Source organism: Passer domesticus, chromosome Z (assembly GCF_036417665.1).
Source record: "Passer domesticus isolate bPasDom1 chromosome Z, bPasDom1.hap1, whole genome shotgun sequence".
NCBI classification, from domain to species: Eukaryota; Metazoa; Chordata; class Aves; order Passeriformes; family Passeridae; genus Passer; species Passer domesticus.
This window is the reverse complement of record NC_087512.1, coordinates 70,817,819-70,840,632: the sequence shown is the minus strand read 5'-3', so window position 1 is coordinate 70,840,632 and position 22,814 is coordinate 70,817,819. Positions and strand designations below refer to the sequence as shown.

The window sequence follows — 22,814 nt, the reverse complement described above, 5'->3', positions numbered from 1 at the left end:
TGCCCTTACTAGAGACACAGGATCATACTCTACAGTTCAAGCCCAAGGACTCCATGCTTCGTGGGCTGTTCCCAGCATGTTTGACAGGAGACCATGTTAGCCCTGAGGATAGCCTTGCCCCTGAAGGGAGCTAGGAGTATAGAAGAAAGCAAGTGCAATGCCTGGGACCCAGGGCAAGAGAGCACCTAGAAATCAATGACATGCATTTGGTGAGAGTCTGAAAATCAAAACTGCAGAATCAGGTACGATGTGCTGTTCAGTGTTACTGCTGGGGCTGAGCAAGCTGCAAGGAAATCTGTAGCATCGTGGGTTGTGGTCACTTGGTGTTCAGATGTAGCTCATCCACAAGACTTTGCCATGATTTCATGTTCCCATAAAGAATTTCTGCTTTGGAAAATTATCAGCAGATATCAGGTCAGCTTCAGAAGCTAGACAGACTCTCAGGTACTGCAACATGCCCAAGTACCCCATCTGTTAATACACCAAAGCACAAAGGACATTGAGTTTAGAACCTAGCGGATCTTGCACACAGTATCCTTAGAAACCACAGCAAATTCTTGGAAACAGATATTTTATAGTAAATAAAAGAGTACAAAAAAATAACCGCCTGATAGTTTGAAAAGGAATGACAACTGCAGCTCATCCAGTTGCACCCAGCAGCTGACATGAGCACCCTGGTAGACAAAGTTGTTCTTTGGCAGGATGACCTCAGCCAATGGAGTAGCATGCCGGATAGGAGTCAGCAGAGCAGTGCCAGTGACCTCAGGACAGCACTATGAAATGCCCAAAGGACTGCCAGAAAAGGACAGAAGTAACATTTTCATCAATGTGACACAGGCTTCTCATGTAAAGCTACTCCTCAGAAAAAAAAGCTTTAGAACCTCCTGCTTAATAGGGCCTTTGGAGGCTTCTGGCAGGAAGAAATACAAGCTGATAGCACTGAGCCAGTATTCACCTGTGAGGAGTGAGTCAAGAGCACGTTTTGTCACATGGCTACAGCAGAAGCATCTGCTGGGGAAAGTGCACAGTGTGCATTTCAGAGGCAATTGCATTCAGTCCTTACTGCTTTCTGGCTGTCAGCAGTCAGCTTCAGCAGAGCTGCTGGGTACTGCAGCTACCCTATGTTCCACGGTGCCTTCAGTCTCAGGAAGTGGGTCACCAGCCTCCTAGCACTCAGCCACAGGGAAAGCAGCAACAGCCTGAAGGATTAGGAGGCAGAGGGCAGATAGCTACAGCAAATGAAGTCACACTTGATATTTGCTGTAGCTGCTTGCATCCAAAAAGGCTCAGACAGGACTGGGAAGGAAGTGTTTACACACATCCAGCCTGCAACAAGGGATAAAAATCATAATGTGTGTGGCTTTGTGGAGCCTCTACAGCATAGCTCTGTTGCCATGAAACGGGGGAAGTGTTCCTAATTTGGTCACACAGAATTTCTGGGAGTGAGGGAGAATGAGGCAAGAATTACAAACAATTAGGTGCTGAGAAATGCAAATTGACAACCACACTAAAGTTTTTACTTTTAATTTCCTATATGTTATCCTAGACAAGAATATAGGGATTTTAGTTTGGGATAGCATTTTAGAAAGAAAAGCGTGGAAACACTTCTTCATCAACAATGGTGGTCTGTGTGCCTCTGAGCAAGTGGCTCTGAGCAGATGACTTCTAAGGAGGCAGTCCCAGTTTAAGCAATTTGTCCAATGAAATAAGGTATCCAAATCCACAAGCCTATTTCCAACAAACTTGGAAGCAAATTAATCTCTGAGGCTTTAACTGAAGTTTCTAATGGTGTTTGAAGACAGGGAACTGGTTAGTATCCCCGGGGAAAAAGAAAACACATTAGATGTTCAAATATTCATTTCAAAGAGATCTTCCCAATTAATTCTAGTGACAACAAAAAACCTGATCTCAGTCATGTGGAGAACTGTATCCTGCTGAAAATCACAGAGTATTTAGTTGCTGCTGTGGCACCACCCAATTCCCCTGGCAAGGCCTCTCAGCTCATGTTCTTTGCCTCTTTCCCCACCCAGAGTCCCAGTCTTCTTTCCAAGCTATGCAACATATGCTATGTAGGGTCCGACCTGCCATCTTTGCTGTCATCCACTCACTATTAATTTGGAGTCAAATACTTCACCCTCACAATTGTAATTCATGAACATGAGGCAGTGCAGAGACAGAAAGGGAAGGTAAAATCCTCCTACAAGTTTTCCCATTAGGACAGATTGTGCGGAGAAAACCAAGTTGCTTCTGGGTTCATTTTCCACCCATGTCCCTATTTTGGTCCAGGCTACATCTGTCACTCCTGAAGGTTCTTAAAGACAAACTGTGTTGGTGCAGTTAGGTAGGGTCAAGCTTAACATTTCTACCTTAACAAAGTTAAGGTAGAAAGGAAGGGCACTCCTTCCCGCCATTTGAGGGATGTCGGGCCCTTTTCTGATTCTGTTGGGCTTTGTGGGAGATCCTGTGAAAGCCTTGGAGTTGTACATGTATCAGCATTTTCCATAGTCATGGGTGCAGGGATTGTTGGGATAGCAGGAAGTTTGGTTCCTCAGTCCTCACTGAGATGCTGAAACAGACAGCACTGATATGTGGTGCACTCAGCACCACCTTGGTGCTCAGTCTGCAAGCACCACAAATGACTCTGATGGGAAAATCTCATACGGGGGCATTAACTGGCTCCCAAGAAACAGCACTTAAAAGGTCAAGTTCCGTTTTCAAAACTTCTGGACTTAGGTTAAGGCGACATCTTGAAACAAATGACATGACACAAAATATCAGAAGGAAGCATATGCTTTGCCTTGATAAAATTAGTGCTCTCTTTGGCAAAATTGCATTGACTTTTGGTGGCTGGGAATTCAAAATGTCTATTCAAGTTCTTGCTGTTTGCCACACATTAATCTAATGAGTAGCCTGTGAAATAAACCATTAGAAAAGCCCTTGTTAAATTGTATCAAAGTAAATGGTTATCTAAAATAGACACCACAGGGAGGTTCTTAATTAGTCTGTTGTCAGCTGGGACTGGAAATGCTTGCAGCAGCATGAGGCTAATTAATTTCTCATTCTGCCACATGGCAGCTTCCTGTCAAAGCACAAGGTACGAGTCAAAGCATACCAATGGCTCGTTGCTCCTTTTCAGAGACCGTGACAGCAGCAGAGGAGAGTTCCAGACTAGCCTGTACTCACTTTTCATAGGGAGATGGGTTGAGGGGGTGTCCAAGACAAGGTGGCTGTGCCTGCGGTAAATTGTCTGTCTAGAGAAGGAGTCTCTGATGCCCATATTCTATTGCTTCAGTGGGACATTGCTTCCTGGGTGGAAAATGTAAGTTAGTCTTGGGAGGAGGGCATTGGGAATCAACTGGAATCCCCAAGGATGTGCTTAGGCAGGAGTCTTTATCCTATCTCAGGCTGACACTGTGTGAGATGTGCTGCAGCAGTCAGGGAAGCGGGAAGCACACTGGCTTCTCCTTTAGCAGTTTCCTCTCCTGCAGGCCTTGGGGCTAGACCTCTGGCAGCTGCCCTGCTGTAACAGGACTTCTGGGAATAGGCCAGCTAAAGAGACAGTGCCCACACACTCTGGTGACCCAAAATGCCATCAGAGTCTGAGGAACCACTTGCACTTTGCAGGAAGGAGCAAAAAGTTACAAAATTTCTATTACCATGTCTTTCCTACCACCATGCCAATGAAAAATGTATTCGTTGGTGGAAGTGATTTAAACAGTTTTTCACGTGCTTTTGACAGTACTTCACAGCAACCCGCAGAGCAAAAAAGGAACCTGCCATGTGGCCTTCTTTGTGGGCTAGAGATCCCTTGACAGAGGAGGTAGGGCACCTGACACTGGATGTAGAGATGGAGCCTCAACCCTCAATGGTGATGGGCTGTGAAGGCCCAGCAATAGTAAACGCATTGGGTAAATATTCTCTGGCACCCTCTAACCATCTCTGGGGTGTGGTAAGGAACATCCCTGCTCAAGTGGAGCTGCCCCAGTGGCCTGCATTGTCTGTGCTCCAGATAGAGTGCAGGGGGAATGAGGGTGGGCAGAGGAACAGGTCTGGCACTTCTGAGCCTGTTCTCAAGGCTTGGTTTGCACCAACCCCTCATCCTGCAGCATGGCTAGAGACCTTCATGTGCTCCACTTCTCTGCAACATTTGTAGCTCTTTTTACAGCATACTTCCCCATCCTTCTCATTTGTTCAGAGACACGGGTCTGTTCTACAAAAAGGGAGTGAAAAGCAGGGTATTTACACCCACGCTTGCAATCAGGAGCCATTTGACATCCCCTGATATCAGCATGCAAGGTTTTTACCAACCCTGAATGTTGCAAGCACTCCAAGTATACAGCAATAAAAACTTTATTACACCCCTGCATCAAATGCCTTTGAAACACAAGAATACCCTACTGTATTGAAATGTGTGTAATGCTGGCAAAGTCCTCCCCCATCACTGCCCTTCACACCTTTGTGGTTACACACCTCCTTATGTAGTAAACACCAGGATCTGGTCTGTACATAAAGCATTCCCAGAGCTGCGCTCTCAGCACAGTGAACACACAACCCTTCCTTTAAATACTGCTCCCTGACACAGTACAGTACCACGACTGACTCATGCTTGTTGTCATCTCACCATCTGCGATGGCTTAGTTAGATAATGGATACTTTAGGGTGCAGCTTAGGGGAAAAGGGAACATTAAAAGCAAATATTACTATCTGTGAAGCTGTCCCCCTAAGCTGCCTAATCAGTTAGTAGGACAATAAGGTTAATCAAGTACACATTTAGCCACTCTTATGAGTGATGTCGGTACAAGTCAGTTCTGAATTTTTAGACCGTGGTGGCATGCAAGGGCCGTGGTGATGCACATGCATTTTTCTTTGGACAACAGAACATTGAATTTTTCCCCACTCCATCACAGCCTTACCACTACTACCACTTCCTATCCATTCATTGCACTATCCATGGAGGAAAACAGCAAGGTATTCCTAAAACCATTTCTGCATATTCTTCCCTCATTGAGGGTACCTTTGGGTACAAACTCAAACACTGTTTCCTCTGAAGGCAGTCTTCAGCATCACGTTCACCATGCTGGAAGGAAGCCTGTACAGACTTCTGTCACTCCCTGATCTTGGTCTCCGGTTTACCCAAAAGCCAAATAAGAAAACGGAATTTCATAGTGTGTATGTGCTTTGGTCTGATCCCCAGCAGTGCTTATTGCCAGGTATCAATCACTGGGACAGCAGAGCTGGCAGATGCCTATCTCACAGCTCACCTCTCTCCCCTGGTCTTTAGAGAGGCCCTGAAAGCTCTTCACAGTGGCCACCAGCAGCAGCTAGCTGGGCTGAGGTGAGATGAGATGAGATGTCTCCCAAGGAGTGGCCCACAGCTGCTGGAGGACACTGGTTGACAAACCTCCTCTCAAATGCTCAGCTTGCTGGGTGGCAGAGGGTGAAGTAGCAGGTATTTCCCAAGGGCAGCAAGAAGAGGGGCTGCCAGGCAAATGCCTGAGAGTGAGGGGCTACCATGGGACCTCAGAAAACCACTCCTGGTGCCTGCAGCCATGTGATGGCTGATGATCTGCTGGAGCAGATGGTTCAGGGAAACCATCACCATTTGACATGTATTAGACATGCTGCCTCCTGAAAAGAAACCAGATTTCATGTTATTCAAGAATACAGCTGCCCTGTGACTCATGTGCACACTTAGTGCCCCATTGCATACTTTTCCCCAGAGAATTCCTGGTGTACCATGCAGATTTCACCCCTTCAAAGAGAGATTCTTTCATCCCCATCTCCTGTAAGAAATGTTTTGCCTATCTCTCTCCAGTACCCCTGCAAACATTGATGAGAGAGTGCTCAGTTTTTCTCGGGTTTCCTGCTTTCAGGATGACCCCAGAGTCCCTTTTTCCCAGCCCGATGGTCGGAATTCTTCAGCTCTGGTTCACAAGGTTGTTTATTGTCTCTTATCTATTTTTTTTTCCAGACCTGCAGAGGTCTGTTCAGCAGGTCTGTCAAGGCCACACTGCCCACCCCTGGGGTGGTGTCTACATTTCATACTATGAATTACATACACTTTATCATTATTTTCCAATACCTATCACCTGTGTTAGACTGTTTACTTATATTTTAAACCAATCCAAATGTGCCAACATCACCAAGAAGATGGAAGCTAGGAAGAAGGAGGAAGAAGAATAGGACAACACCCAGATCCCTCCATCTTGCCTCCTAGACCCCCTATAGTAAAATCCCCAAAACTCCACTTTTCACCGGGTGATTAATTCATTATTACTCTTCTTAAACTTCTGTGACTTGTGATTCTTCATACAAGGTTGGTAAGTTGCTCCATGGGTTAGGATCGAAATCCCAAATGTCTTTGGCTTCATGCCAGGACTCCCCAGCCCTCTGCCAGGGGCACGTGTCATCCAAGGCACCCAGAGGGGTGTCCTGGGTTCCGACAAGTCTGTGCATGCACACATCCGTCATTTTCTCTGCCATAAAAGAATCACAGAATAGTGCATGTTGGAAGAAACCTCTAATCATGGGTTGGAAGAAACCTCTAAGCAGGGTCATCTACAGCAGGTTGCCCAGGACCGTGTCCAGATGACTTTTGAGTATTTCCAAGGATGGAGACTGCACCACCTCTCTGGGCAACCCGCCCCAGTGTTTGGTCATCCTCACGATGGAAAAGTGTATCCTGAAGTTCAGAGGGAACTTCCTGTGTTTCTGTTTGTGCCCACTGCCTCTGGTCCTGTCACTGGGCACTACTGGAAGGAGCTCTGCTGTGTCTTGTTTGTGACCTCCCTTCATGCACTCATCGACATTGATGACATCCCTCTGGGCCTTCTTCTCTTCAGGCTGAACAGGCCCAGCTCCCTCAGCCTTTCCGCATAGCAAAGGTGCTCCAGTCCCTCAGTCATCCTAATGACCCTTCTTTTGAAGGGTCCATTGAAGCGTGGATTCTCTGCAATATGTTCATGGCTCTACTGTATCGAGGAGAGCAGAACTGGACAAAGTACTTTAGGGATATCCCCACCAGCTCTGCACAAAGGAGCAGGATCACCTCCCAGCTGGTTCGCAATACTTCTTCTAATGCAGCCAGGGACATCATTCTCCTTCTTTGCCACAAAGGCACACTGCTGTCTTATGTTCAACTTGGTGTCCTCCAGGACTCCTAGATCCTATTCTATCAAGCTGCTTTCCAGCTGGGCAGTACCTAGCATTTATATAAATATATAATTTTTTTCTCCCCAGGTGCAGGATTTGGCATTTCTCCTTGATGAATTTCATTAGGCTCCTGTCAACCCATTTCTCAAGGCTGTTGATGTCCCTGCGATGGCAACATGACTCTCTGATATCAGCTGCTCCTCCTACTTTTATGTTCTCTGAAAAATTCCTCATTGTGCGCTCTGCCTCATCATCCAGATCATTCATGAAGATTGTTGAAGGACCCAGTGTTGAACCCTGGGACCCACTGCTAGTCACCAGCATTCAGCCAGATGTTGTGACACCAATCATCAGCATTGGGTCTGCCCATTTGAGCAGCTTTCAGCCGAGCTCACTGTCTGCTCACCTAACCCATACAACAAGTGCCTGTCTAGGAGGACCTTATGGGAGACAGCGTCAAAGGCCTTCCTGAAGTCCAAGCAGACAGTACCCACACTCTCCTCATGCAGCAAGCCAGCCATTTCATTGTGAGCTACCAGGCTGAACAAGCATGACTTCCCCCTTTGTGAATCCATGCTGACCGCTTCTGATTATTTTCTTGTCATTCATATGCCTGGAAATATTTTCCTAGATTAGCTGGTACGCCCTAGGAAAAGTGCAGATACAGTATGAAGTAATCATGGGTCAGGCAATCAGGACTGCTATGACAAAGATTTCATTTCTTCTTTCATATCAACAGCATAGGATGTTTTGGGTTTTTTTTTTAAAAAAGACATATTTGCATTGTTTAAATGAGCTATAGAATTTGATGATATCCATTCCCGTTAAAATTTGCTTCAAGTTTAATTGGCTTGGGAAGTTCCAATCTTCCAGAGCCTGCAAGGAACATGCATAGCCTTTTGATCAGTTCCCTTAGTTTTATACTAAATTCTCCTAAACAGACAGGAAGGATGTTAGTAAGCTTCACAGAAAGAATTAGTCATTGCAAGTACCCTAATACATGGTCATGATTATGCTTAAAACTGCTTTAAAAGTGTTCCAGCATATCAAAAATTATTAGCTTCTTCTGCAGAGGTAGGTCAAGACAACCTATTTTCCCTTCCTCTTTCTCCACAGACAAGCAACTCAATTAGAGACCCCCTCTAAGAAGTGTTTGCTAAGTTCTCTGGGACAAAGCAAGCTACCCGTTATTCACCACTGTGCATAACACACAGTACTTGTGGGTGACTCCCCTGAGTTTACTGCATCTTTTGTGAGCAATTTTCGATAGAAGAAATAACATATATTTAATCAGAAGCTTCCCAAAGGGAAAGAGCATATCAGGCAGAGCGATGCAGATAGATAAAGTTCCCAGTGAATTATATTGGCTAATTTATTGCCTGATGCTGTGACTCATACAGCAGCCTGTACCTCTTCCACAGCAATCCTGCTAAGTCCCCGAGGTCACCTCAAGACGGATGCATGACTCACTACCAGGGTTTCTGAATCCCACTCCTGGTGTGATGGCTCAGTGACAAAACACAAGCCCTTCAGGCATCTGATATTTCTCTTTTGCCCCTTGTTTATTGATCAGATGCTCTCATCAGCAGAGTCCTTCCACATCCGGCCAATTGGCCAGCAAGCAGCAGTCAAGAACAAATTATTGTCTTCGAGCAAGACCCAGGGGCTTGAGTGAAGAGTCAGAGCCCAAAAATCCTCTCTCAGGTGAACTTCTTGTGCTTGAGGACATGAAGACCCAGAGAACTTTTCAGAGCAGTCCAGAAGCATGGAAGAGGCATCAGAAGTGGCTACACAGACTCCATAAGAATAGAAGTAAGGTAATTATGTTATGTGAAGCTGGGTAAACAACAAACATTTTCAAACAGAGGAAAAAAAAATCTTTCAGCAGAGGCATATGAGGATCATAGCACACAGTTGCACATTACAAAAAAAATTGTCAAGTATTTTCTTTTGTATATGCTGCCAAGAAAACACAATGTACAAAAAGGCCTGGAGATGGATGTTGCGCATTCAGCATCCACTTTCAGCAAGGAGTACTTGCTGCAGACAGGAAGAACTTTTGTGAAGCAGCTCTTGAGCAGGTTTGAAGCGCCTGCCAGTGACCTCAGCAGAATGACTGACTGTCTCCTCAAGCTAATGGGGTGGCTCAAATATGTGCACAAGTGCATTACTGTAAAAGCTTGAAACTCGAGTATCCCAATCCACACAGAACTTGCTAGCAAAACAAGTCCCATGTTCCATATCCAGATTACAGATAGGACTTACATGATCCCACACTCAAAAACAGTACAAAGTTTTAGCATTGCCATAGAGCTTGTAAGGTGAAATTAGAGTCTAATTTTACTTATGTTATTAAAGGCTTATGGAGTTCTTACATGGTATGAGATAAGTAAGCCAGCTGTCAATTGTAATGTATTAATTCAAAACTCTATCTGCCAGATCTTTTCATTTTAGGATACTAAAAATTACGGCACACACACTTTTCCATGGATTTTGCAGTACTTCCTGGTCAGAGAAAGTCTTTGCTCTTGCAAAAAGTCCTTGACCAAAGCAGATAATTGTATCTGCAAAACAGCAGGTTCATAGAAGGGTTTAAGAAAGAAGTACCAGGAAAAATTACCTGTCATTCAACTGGTCCTCTTTCCACCACATCCATCTTGATCCATCGTTTTCTGCTCTGTATCTTCAAACCTACATAAAAAACCAAAACGACTGTAGTACATCTAAACCTGCTTATCCAAATAGCTGTTTTGGTTGCTCCATGGTTATTAAGAAAGGTCAAAGAAAATGTACTCCTCTGATGACGTGACCAGAAAACTGGAAACAATGGATGAGACAAGGCTGAGATACCCAGCAACTCTTTTCGTTATCAATCTCTTGTTCCACACCCTCTTGAGTGGATGGACAGCATGGTGGGGACTGGTTGAGAGAAGTGCTTCCTTTCTTAAGAGATCAGGTTCCTGATCATTTGAGGAACTCGAACATATGGGATCCACTGAGATGCATCCCAGGAAGTCCTGAGAGAATTGGCTAATGTAGTTGCCAAATCACTCTCTACCATATTTGCAATGCCATGGCAGTCAGGACAAATCCCCAGTGACTGGAAAGAGAGAATAAATACAGTGACTACATCAGTGGACAAGGGAAGGACTGTAAATGTCATTTATCTCCTGTAAAGCCTTTGACATTGTCCCTTACAGCACCCTGCTCTTTACATTAGAGAGAGATGGATTTGATGAGTGGACTTTTAGATGGATAAGGAATTAGTTGGACTGTCACATTCAGAGGGTAATGGTCAACAGCTCAGAGTTCCAATGGACATCAGTGACAAGAGATGTCCCTCCGGGGCTGGTATTGGGACCAGCATTACTTAATATCTCATTAATGACACAGACGAGGGCATTACATGCACCCTCCGCAAAATTGCAGATGACACCAAGGCAAGTGGTGTGGTTGACACCCCTGAAGGACAGAATGTCACGCAGAGGGATGGGGGCGAGATGGAGAAATGGGCCCATAGGAATCTCAGGATGTTCAACAATTCTCTCAGCGTTTCATTGTAGGAAAGATGCTCCATACCTCTAATCATCTTGGTGGCCCTACTCCTTACTTACTCCAACAGGTCCATGTCCTTCCTCTGGGACCCCAGAGCTGGGTGCAGGTTCCAGGTGGGCTGTCAGCAGAGCAGAGCAGAGGGGCAGAATCCCCTCCCTCCCCTGCTGCCCACGCTGCTTTGGATGCAGCCCAGAACACGTTTGGCTTTCTGGGCTGGGAGTGCCCATGGCTGGGTCATGTCCAGCCTCTCACCCACCTTGAACTTAGTCCTGTTAAACCTCATGAGATTCTCATGGGCTCACTTCTCAAACTTGTCCAAGTCCCTCTGGATGGCATCCTTACCCTCAGTGGTGTCAACAGCACCCTCAAACCACTCAAAGCAGGTTGGCTGCAAACCTGCCAATGGTTTTCCATTACTGAGGAAGACATTAAACAGTGCTTGTCCCAAGGCAGATCCCTAAGGGACACCGTCTATTACCAATGTTCATGTGAAGATTGAGCTGTTGACCATTACCCTCTGGGTATGACTGTTCAACTAATTCCTTACCCACTGAACAGCCCACCCATTAAATCCTTCTCTAGACATTTAGAGAGCTACTGCGCACTTTTAATAGGAAATGTCAGTCCAGGGAGGCTGAGAGATCAGTAATTCCCACAGTCCTCTTTCCAACTTCTTTAAAGGTGGGTCCAATATTTCTGCTCTTCAAGTCACCTGGGACTTCACCTGAGTGCCAGGACTTTTCAAGTACCATGGAGATTAGCTTGGCAACTATGTGATCTAATTCCCTTGGGACTTGGGGAAGCATCTGTCATAGTTGAACTCCAGCCAGCAGCCAAGCCCCAGCAGCTGCTCACTCACCCCCCTACCACCGGAATTGGAGAGAGAATCAGAAGAGTAAAAGGTAGAAAAGTCATAGGTTGAGGTATAGACAGTTTAGGAGGGACACTAAAGTCCATGCACACAAGCAAATCAAGACAAGGAATTAATTCACTGCTTCCCATGGGCATGTGTTCAGCCATCTCCAGGAGATCAGGGCCCTATCACACCTGACAGTGACCTAGGCAGACAAACATCATCCCTCCAAATGTCCCACCTTTTCTCCTTCTTCACTCCATTTTATATCCTGAGCATGGTGTCACATGGTCTGGAAATCCCTTTGGTCACTTTGGGTCACCTGTCCCAGCTGTGTCTCCTCCCACCCTCCCATGCACTCCCAACTTTCTCACCACTATGGAAGTACAAACAGCAGAAAAGGCCTTGGCTCTGTGTAACACCTGCTCAGCAATAAAAAAAACATCTCTGTATTATCAACCCTGTGTTCAGCATATGTAAAAAATACAGCTCCACACCAGCCTCTGTAAAGAAATTTAACTCTACCCCAGACAAAAACAGCACAGCATCTCATCAGATCCCATAGACACATATGTTCAGGTTCTTCAGGTGATCACAACCCTGATCTATCACAGTTGAGAACACTTTTTTCCTTCAGTCCCCATCCTACTGCCCATCCACTCAAGAGGGGGGAAGAGAGGTTGCCATTGAAAACGGAGGTAAAAATGTGGTTGAGTACCTAATTTTTGTGTACAGCACCGGAACAGAAACATACTTCACCTCAAAGGAGTAATTTTTCTTCTCTAGTTATGAACAGGAGAGAAAATGCAACCATTTGCATTGTTGCTCAGTTGTGTCAAGTGGCACTTGCTGATCTCTTGATTTCTAGCTTGGGAAGACAATTTTAACAATCATGGCATGCTTTCCTGGAACTGGGTGATTGTTTTCCCTTTCTATCCCCTCCTGCTGGAAGCATACAATCTTGTCTTGAAATCACTCACAAAGGGACAAATTGAAGACATTTAGTTCCACCTTTGTCCTGACATTTTCTATGTTTTTCTGTCCACTAACAGCTTTCTGTTCCAAAGTAGATGTTCCCTCTTCCATCTCAGTAAGCCTGTCGCTTAAATTTGAAGGGCCATTTTTACTCCTGTTAGATATTCTGACATGTACTTCAGCTCTTACAGCAATTTTCCCCTCCACAAATGCCACTAATATTTACATTTCTGTGTCCTTTTTCTATCTCTGAAGGACTGTTGATGAGTATAGCTTCAGGTAATTGCTTTTCCCAAGCATCATAATTTGTTTTTTAACAAAAGAACAAGATCCAATTTTTTGAAAAACTATCCAAACGCACTAGGGGAGTTGAAGGAGGGTCAGGGAGTAGGAACAATGACTTTCATTGGCATTAGTTACCAACATACTCATAACTTCATAACTTACACTTTACAACTTTTTAGTTATGTGGGACAGACATACTGAAGGTTAATCAGTTCCTTTCATCCAGAATCTAGCTGATGGATAAAAAAAAAGGCATTATTGATTCCAATGTAAGGACATAAAAGTGGTGTCTCTGAATAACGCAGATAGAAAGAAACAGCGAATTTTCACTCTGGAAAATAGGAGCTGAGAATGCTACTGTCATTTCTCATACTACTAAATCCTGCACAGTGGCAAAAGTAGAAGTTAACTTGTGCTAGCCAGAAGGTTTTGATTTTTAAATCATTCAGTCAAGAAAGGTAGTTCTAACAGAGTCCAAAACATTCCTGTTTCAGCCCACTCTGCAACAGGTGAGAGGTTCAGTGTGAAATTTACTGAACAATTTTCTGGAGAACAAGGTGCAATAATGACCGTGATCCATTACAAACTTTTAATCTCAAACCCAGGCCATTGCTACTGACTTAAAAATTCTCCCCAGTGTGTACTTCTACTCCCATTTACTCATCCTTCAAATGAAACAGTAAATACTATAACTTGACACCCCATTTACAAAGTGTCCTATAAGGGAGGAGTTGTTCCCACTTACAAAATTATATTCTTGGACTTAGTCTCTACAAGAGATTAACAACAGAGAGGTGCTCTGTTGATGTTGTACTGTAGGGAGGGTAAATAAAACTCATCCTTTTCATGACCTAAGAAACATCTGAGTGTTTTCTAAACTGGCTTCTCTGAGCTTTCCAAGTTTGTAGTATGAGGAAAATGAATCATGTTAATGGGAAAACTTAAAGACTTAACAAAATTTTAGTTCAGAGTGTCCTTTTCTGTTACCTTAACTTTCTTGGAAGCTTTCTGGTATCACTTCTTTTTGTCTCCCAGTCTCTCTGTCCCAGGTGAAAGCATTTAGTCTTTTGTATCACTGGCAACCTGCCTGAAGATGCTGCTGCCTTTCCACATTCCCACCTGTTTGAGATCCTTTTCTATACTCATTCAGCTGGTGGTGCTTACTTCAAATTACCATCACCGAAGTGCATCAAATCACAGGGACAGAACGTCACCACCACAGTCGGCAAGCCGTGGATACCAAGGGAACCCCAACATCTCTGTTCATTATTAGGGAGGGAGTAACATCAGGAGAGACTTTATCCCTAAGGGCCGCCTTCAGCATGAAATCCAGCTGCCGCACAGCATCTCCTGAAGCCTTGCTCTCCACAGGTGCCTAACTCAGAAGAAGACTCGGCGCAGGACTGCTGTCTGCCCAGAAGACAATTTACTTCGCAAGCCCCGTCCTCACCGAAGAAGAGGCTTTAGGTGCGGGGGCCCGTGGGAGGATGCACATGCCGGCTTCCCGAGGACGGGCGCCCGTCGGGGGTCCCCTCCCTTTCGCCCAAGAGGGAAAGGCTGCCCGGGGCGGCGGCAGCAGCCGGCCAAGCAGCGGTGGCCATCAGGTAGGGGCAAGCCCGCCGAGCCCCCGCGCCGGCCCCGCAGCATCCCGCGCCGGGCGGTGCGCGTACTCACGGCAGCGCGGGGCTCCGCGGGGGCCGGCTGAGGACGAGGAGGAGGAGGCGGAGAGCGGGCAGGTGAACCCTCGCGGCAGCTGTCTCCCCGGCCGCTGCTGCTGGAAGCCGCCCGGTCTCTCTACGCCCGGCCTTCGGCAGAGCTCGAGCCCCCTGCGCCCGCCGCCAGCGTGGGAGGGCGCGGCGGGGCTGCAGGCGGGGGAGCCGCTCCGACCGGCTCCGGGGAGCGAGGGAACGAGCGAGGGAGGGAGGGAGCGAGGGAGGAGGCAGGAGGCAGGACAGCTCCCGGCCCCGGCCCGCCCTCCGTCTGCGGCTCCACCGAGGGAAAGCCGAGCGGCGCCGGCTGTCGGGGTGCTCCGTGCCTCGCTGCCCGGGAAACTTCGGAAGCTTGCCGGGGAGCGTCTGTCCCCTGCCCCGAGGGGCGCTCCGGCGGAGGGAAGCGTCCCCGTGCGCACCAGCTGGATGGCGCGGACCCTGAGACCCGACGACATCAACCCCCGGACGGGGCTTGTGGTGGCTCTGGTCAGCGTCTTTCTGGTGTTCGGCTTCATGTTCACCGTGTCTGGCATCAAGGGAGAGACCCTGGGAGACATCCCGCTGCTGGCCATCGGGCCGGCCATCTGCCTGCCGGGCATTGCCGCCATCGCCCTCACCAGAAAGACCGACGGCTGCACCAAATGTCCCGAGAACATGCGTCCGTGCTGTAAGGAAGTCAGGGACCGGGATGTCATGGAGCTGCTAAGGACCCCCTCGGACCTGGAGTCTGGCAAGGGAAGTTGTGACGAGCTGGCCAGGAAAGCTTACCGCAAGGACAGGAGAGGGCTGAGGGGAGAGGACACGGTGTTCATCTGCACCACCAGCACCACCGCCGCTGCCACGGCAGAGTGCAAGAGCCTCACCAAAAAGGTGGAGCAGGAGGAGATGCTGAAATACCTGGAGAGCTGTTACCCAGAGATGCCAGAGAATGTGTTCGTGGGAGATGGCTCCACATACAGTGCCTTGGAGAAGAAGAGCTCTTCTCCCAGCAGGGACAGCACTCCTTGCCCTGACATTGAAGACAACATTTTTGTGGCTCCTAAAGATAGTATCATTGTCTGCTCTTACAAGGATAACAGCCCTTATGACAGGTACTGTTGTTACATAAACCCCACTGGAGTCAATTCAGACCAGGAGACCATTGTGTGAAAGATGCATACTTTATATATATGTATGTATACAAAAACTGAAACTTCAACTTCTTGATAGGGGATAATATAGCTGACTGCATGGGACAATCCTGATACTATTTCAATTTAAAGTGGTATGTGACTGATACTCAAACCTTTTGTGCCTGAAGTACGCTTTCTGTAAGTAAACAAGCATGTTTAAAGGTTAAAGAACTCAATTTTTCATTTTTTGAAAAAAAAAAGAAATTTAATTTTAATTTTATTTTCTCCCTTTCCCTCCCTTTTGTTTTACTGTTGCCTGTTGTACCCAAGCCTGTAGGCACACTGGCAGGAGGGCAGCAGTGGCTGTCAGCTGAGATCAAGAGCTGAATGAAACTCTGGAGCTGTCTATAGGAATAGTGGTGCTTTATGGCTGAATAGATTTCTGAAATACTGTCACTTCATTTTGGGAGGAACTGAGAGATGTCAGCATGAACTCCAATAGCTGCCTGATATCAGGGAGTGTAGAAATCATTTGCCTCCCTTCGTTCTTGCTGGATTTTATTTTCCTTTGTGTCAAGGAATAGATGTCCAGACCCCATGGGCTCTTCTGAAAGTCTCCTAGGAACCATATAGGCTCAGGAGAATTTTCAAAGACTAACCCATCATCAATAGCATGAACATAGATGTGTTAGCTTAATTTTCCACTGGTCTAGAGTTCACTGGAATGTTTCTCATACTTTTGGATTTTTGAGGCATACTTGACAGGGAGAATGCAACATGAATATGACAGTTCTTGCAGAGACTAGGAGCAGATGTCAGTGAACTCAGGTCTTTAAAATATATTTCAGTACCTCAAAAATCGCTTCAGGAATAGACTTCTGTGAGTTATGTTCTGAGTGGGATCTGACTCTTCTGAAAATGCCATTTTCTTGTGCCTTTTCTAAAATGCCAGATGTTTCTGTATGGGGGATGCATGGTGACAGTCCACTCAGGGGTCTCAAAGCCATGCTTTGCTGGGAGAAGGGAACAGAGGACCTGACTGACAGATGGTTTTTTCACAGCTTATGGATACGTAGCAAGAAAATGTGAAGTGGGTAATGAATATTAACCACTCAAATTCAGAGCCTGCAGTTTACATACTGAAATACAAATCCTGGCTATTCTGTCCAACACTAAGTTGCATGTTCCATGCTATGCATAAACATCTTACCTGACCTCTACGATGTAGGGAACAGAGATGTGGAGTGACACAGTGTGCATGCTAAGCGGCTACTCTAGGTGTTCAGGTCTTAGGGTAATGGTTGCTAAAGCATAGAGGAATTTGCTAACATCTCACAAAGTCCCAGTTCCTATAAGCAAACTCCCAGAACACCAAAAAGTTCCTGTGTGATGAAAGTCTTAATAGCTGCTCCTACTTAGGTGGTTTTTGTCAACCATAGGTTGTACCAGACAAATGTATTGAATTATCAGAGTAGGAAATAAGAAGAACAGCCTTTCATTTGTAACTACCTGAGATGTTGTGTAGAAAATGAAAAGGAATTTTGCACTCAAATGAGGCTTTCCATGCCTATGGAATTGTTTGGAAAGTGAATGTAAATTTTATACATATACTTATGTGTGTATTTGTTTGTTTGTTGAGAAACTTATGTCAAATCGTAACAGACAACCAGTCTCTGAACATGGTTCCAGAAGAAGAAAACAATTTTCTGGCTAGCTTGGAGTCTTTCAGACCAAATAAGATGTTGACCCTTTGGCCAGGCTTTCGTGGGCATCTGGATACTACTAGGATAAATTCAAAAAACACTAGCTAGTTGAAGTCAGGCAAAAACTCTGAATAGGTGGTTACAGGCAGCTGTGCTGCTCAGGCATGCAGCAACAGTACTGTGGTAACAAATGGATACCTGCACTCTGTGCACCCCAGGTTTTATCGAATGAGAAAAGGAATTCCACAAAAAACAGGCCCTCTCCCTGACATGTTCGACTTCCACATAAAAGCATTCGGTTGATGTCAGCAGCTTGCCTCCTGCTTAGGCTTAGTCACTGCAGGACCTGATTCTGCAATGTGCAGAGCAAGTCTTTGCTGGCACCAGAAGTCTTATTTCATGACCTGTGAAGCCAACAGCTAAAATGCTGCTGATGAACGTCATGACAAACAGGGTCTTTTGTTTTCTGCTTCTAAGCACAGCAGGTGAGGGTTCTCATTGTGTGCCCAGGGGTGCTCAGCATCCCTGGGGACCAGACCCACCATGAGAAAACAGGCTACTGCCTGCTGCCTTTGACAGGCTTCTGAGTAATCGCTTGCCTTGCAGAAGACAGCCAGGCACCAGCCCGCTGGGAACCTAGATTTGTACAGTTCTGCAAATATATATATAGGAAGAAGTCAAGTTTCTCCATTTTGTCTAGGATTAGATGTTCTCTGTCAAAAGTTACGTGGGCTTTTTCAAGACAAGACAGCAAACTCTAGTAACAAATGGAATAGTAAATATATAATGATATACAGACATGCAGATCTGAGTCATGTGCTTTATTCCGTTTTTAGTGTAAAAACAAGAGAATGCTTGTATTCAAGCAAAGTTTAATGGGAGTGAAAACTTCTCACAATATAGAAAGAGGTATAAAAAAACACGTTTAAAATCTGATATTTACAGGCAATGACATCCATCCATTCATTCAGCTAAGATTTCACAATAAAATAAAACTTTAAGCAATATTTTTGGGCTAATATACCATAATCCTCTAGATTTGTTTATTGAAAGTGTGAGAATTTGAAATTAGAGAAATAAATTCGTACTGCCTCTGAAATCTCTTTATTTTTCCTTTTTTTTCCCCTGCTACTTTACTAGAGGATGAAATGGAAATTGATGAATTTGGCCATTAAAAATATGAATTTTGAAATTTGAAAATGGCAGGGGTTTAGACTTTTTGTTTGTTGGGGGGTTAGGTATTAAGGTTTGGGTTTTGTTTTGTTGTTTTGGGGGTTTCATGGTTCTGTTGGTTTGAGGTATTTTTATAATAAAGTGACCATTTATAGTTTTGCCAGTAGAAATCTAATGCATATTTGAACACTGACATTATGACAGCATTTTCAAAATTTTTATGCAGATAATATGCCCAGATCAGAGAGCACCTAGGACTTGATTTTCATTTAGCTCACATGGACACTAGAACTTGTGGTCTTAGAACAAGCAGGAATAATTACTTTGCTTTTCAGAGGCAGCTTCTAGTCTGAATTTGGCTTCAGGATACCACAGCTTGGGGTGTGATTCCAAGCTGTGACCAGAGATGACAGCTTCTTTCTGTTCTTGCTACATTAAAAAACCTTTGGGTCAGAGTCCCACTTCTCTCCTCAATGCTCTCTTCCATGAAGTTGTAGGGGAGCTCAGTTTGGGGGATAAATATCTTGGGGGATAAATGTCTTGTGAATCACATATTGCTTAGTCCTAAAGTGGCAGGGTGTATAAAGCATTTAATGGAAAACAGTAATTTGGACATTTAGAGAAGTTTCCTAAGATAGATAAACTTTATTTTTGGAATAGCATTTATCATAGTTCTACAGTGTAGTTTATCTTAAGAGACAATATGATATGCAGATCAACAAAGGGCAATTTTGTGTTGCTTTGTTTAAATTTCTGTTGTCGTAAGTAGCATTGTTACAGTCATACAAGCTGATCACTGCAGAGTCTTTACAAGACAATTTGAAATTTCAATCAGTATGCACTTTGTCCTCCTGAGTGCAAAACAATAGCCGGTCCTTTTGGCCTGGAACTGAATAAGTAAGGGTTGAGTGCTCAGAGTGTGTCCCTCTGCACTGTGTTGTACTCTTGATCTGCATTCTGTAGAAAAGTCACACTCTTGCAGAGGCAGTTCCTCCCCCTCTGATCCAAACTCTCTGCAGTCCTGGCTCCAGTAGCTATTTATTATGTTGTAATTTAGTGGAGTAATAGCTACTGTGACCCCCTCTCACCATATGTGCTGCTACATACCAGACTTCACGGAGTGAGCTCCTGTGTTTGGCCAGGATGGGAGAATTTGACACTACATCATCCATCCAATCTAAACTGTTATGTTGAGACATTCAGTTATATTGTCAGCTCTTGCAGCACAAGCTTTGGATTCTGCCATGGGTCAGAGGTGGGTTACTGTCAGGTCACAAAGCACTGCCAACCTGATTTTCATGTTTGTGTGGGGTCTAGCCTATTTACTTGCAGAGCACAATTAGCACATAAGACCTTGACTCTCAGCATGTTGCCAGTAAAGTCATGGCATAGGAAACTTTTGAGTCCTGGAAGGTTTCTGTTGATGCTTCTAATATAAATTGTATTAAAACTTGTAGAGGAGTTTCCTAATATATAGGCTAGAGGTATTGTCTTGACACATGGCATGGGGCATCAGCTGCAAAGCAGCTCATGCTGAGCCCATTTCCACTCTGCAGCCAGTCTGAACATACAATCCCTACAGGGAGAACTGTCAGTGGGTTTGTTACTTCTCTGGTGGCACGGGGTCTTTTATGTCTGTAAACCACAGAGAGAGTGGATTGAGAAGTCACTTTTCATGCACCCTGGCAAAATTTCATAGGTAAGCATTACCTTTAATTTAGCAGTCCTATCCGTGCTAGAATTCCAGACGCTCTATTGTCTTCACCAGACATGAAGAATCAGCTTTCATTAGTTTTTAAATCTTTGTGTGTTTTGTGTTCAGAGCAGTTGCATGGATTAACCTTGTGTCGGATATATGGAAGTGTTTATGCTTAATGGTTTTACTTACAAGCTGCACCCTGGATGGGTGTGTGTATATATGCTAAACATTTGCCTGCAAGGGCAGGCAACAGAATGCACAGTCATAGCACCACAGTAAGCTGAGATCTCCTCCAAGGTGTTTTTCCAACACCTTACCCAGATTTTCTGCTCAAGTCTATTGCTGCCATTTAAAATTCCTTCAGTTCATTAGGAGAAAAATCTTATTGTAAAAATGACTCTGTTGTGGCTTTCTAAGAACACACAGTTCTTCCAACAGAGTTCTTCGAATAGATATTCCTTGTCTGTGTTTCAGTATGGCCCCTGTGAATACCTGGAAATTGAAGTCTGAACTTTTCCAGTGCTTTGCATTCAACATTTCCCCAAAACGTTGGTAAACACCCTGAACCTTTAGTCAATTCTGAAAGATGCATTTCTAGCAAATTTTTTTCAACCTTTTCACTCCTCAGGGAGTGAAAAAAGGGTTAAACACTTTGAAAATCTGTCTATGTACATGTTTTAGTGAGAGTAGAACAGAAGAGGTCTTCATAAAAGCAAGAGAGACCAAAAAGGCATCACACACTTTCATTACTTTGTCAGGTTAACTGGTAACAAAACCAGTATGTTTAGTGCATTGTTCCATTGTGTGTATTGTATCATTGGTAGCTTACCCAGATGGTTCCTCAAGAAGGGCCAGAGAATGTTTTCCTGCCTGAAGGCATGATACAAGAACTACGGGAAAAAAATTACCGTGTAGTGGGGATCTGATTTTAGATCTCATCAAAACACTTCTTTTCACACCACTGTATTTTAGTATGAAATGCAGTAATAATCAGCAATTGTGCAGAGTCATGAACATAAGGATGCTCCTATATTAGCTTCATATTTGGCACTCTTGGTAAGAAGTACTTGGTTTTTTGCTGTTGAAATCTAAGGCAAATTTCGCAAAGGTCTAACACTAAACATTTCATGTGGAGCTTCCAGGTCAAACTTAGTGCTCTATGAAAGCTGTTGAATCCAGTCCTTGCAATTAAGTTCCAAAAAAAGGATTGCATATGTGTTTAAGACATAGTGCAGTGGAAAGATGGTGTACAAATAAGAAGGTGGGATGGGTTTTTTCCCTGTGTGAACTAGAGGACTGTGGCTACTATGCTGTGGGACATTAAATAACATCATGAAGACTCATGAGTGTTCTTTGGAAGGTTTCAGTCATTAGGGTTCCCACACAAAGAAATTTTAAACACCCACTCTATCACATTTCAAACTCTGGATGTTGAATCTCTATATCTGAAAGTGCATTTAAATTTAAAACCAAATTTCTATTAGGAGGAAAGGCAATTTTCCCATATTTTATTTGGAGAAAACATTTTATTGCAAAATATTTTATCTTTGTATTCCAATTTAGAATGTATAGAATTGTACAATGCAATGTTTTACACTGTAGTAGGGAGGAATTGGGAGAGGAATTAGGAGGACAAAGTGCTTATTATCTGAAAAGCAGATGGTGCTCAGCTGGAGTATAAGCAGAACAATCTTGCATAGCCTTGTCTTTTTACATGTTTGAAAGGACAGCCCCAGAAAGACACTCTTAAAAAAACCAAAGATTTCTACTTTTGAGGTCAATTCAGATGGAAGGGCTATTAGTAATTTTTAGGGGTCTGAGTAGGTGGAAGAGATGTTCTGCAAGCTGGGGAAATCTCATACTAATCAGACATTGATCTTAAAGAGACACTGCATCTTTGACTGCACAGTCAGGCTCAACACTCATACCCCTGCATTGTTTGCAAAGGACACCTGATTTCACTTCCCTTTTATTTAAACAAATTAATTTATTTCATTTGACTAATTAGCTGTACAAGGAAGCAGATAACTTTTCTGTTTGCAAAAATAAAAAAGAACCTTGGAATTGGGATTCCCCCCCTCCCCTACACCAATAACAAGCTAAGTAAAATATGTTTGCTACCTAATCTAGGGGATAAAGAATAACTTCTGGTGGCAAAAAACCAGTCTTTTCCAATGCCCATTGTTTGAATAAAATCTAGGAAGTTTTACACTTGGAAATACATTAATGAATTTTTGGCTTTACTTGTGATTTTTTAAAAATATTGTGATTATTCAGTCTGTTCATTAATATTCAAGTTGAAACAATATAGTGAAGATTTATCAATCTAATAAAAGACTTTCATAAGTCAGTTTTTGTGTTGTGTGATTTTTTTTTTTATGTTCCTGCCTGCATTCTCACTTCCAGGTAGATGGAGCTGTAATAAACAATAATCAGAATGCACAATCTTTCCAATAAAATCACCACATTGTGAATGGAGTCTTAGTATCCTCTATATTACCTTGCATGACAGTAGAAAATGAATGGCCACTCTGTGAAGTGATCTATAAAGTACATATCACCTTCACCTCTTCAGTCTGTTATTGCAATTGCTTTCCC

General features: G+C 44.2%; 1 protein-coding gene and 1 long non-coding RNA gene across 3 annotated transcripts; one reads left to right on the top strand and one right to left on the bottom strand.

The window, feature by feature from the left end:
- Positions 1-4,688: 4,688 nt before the first annotated feature.
- Positions 4,689-14,539, bottom strand: LOC135290999 (uncharacterized). 2 transcript variants are annotated; one of them, XR_010353858.1, is made up of 3 exons: positions 13,808-14,539; positions 9,773-9,843; positions 4,689-5,628 (listed from the first exon to the last, which is right to left on the bottom strand). It is a non-coding gene; the product is annotated as an uncharacterized LOC135290999 (long non-coding RNA). The 2 variants fall into 2 exon arrangements; XR_010353857.1 differs by lacking the exon at positions 4,689-5,628 and adding an exon at positions 8,065-8,948.
- A 360-nt stretch (positions 14,540-14,899) lies between these two features.
- On the top strand, positions 14,900-19,103 carry TMEM215 (transmembrane protein 215). The gene has a single exon (XM_064404696.1). The coding sequence runs from the start codon at positions 14,956-14,958 to the stop codon at positions 15,676-15,678; it is 723 nt and encodes a 240-aa protein (XP_064260766.1). The 5' UTR covers positions 14,900-14,955; the 3' UTR covers positions 15,679-19,103.
- The last annotated feature ends 3,711 nt before the right edge of the window (positions 19,104-22,814 follow it).

Bases quoted from the DNA above. Each gene is read 5' to 3' on its own strand.
- TMEM215 (XM_064404696.1), top strand. From the start codon at position 14,956: ATGGCGCGGACCCTGAGACCCGACGACATCAACCCCCGGACGGGGCTT.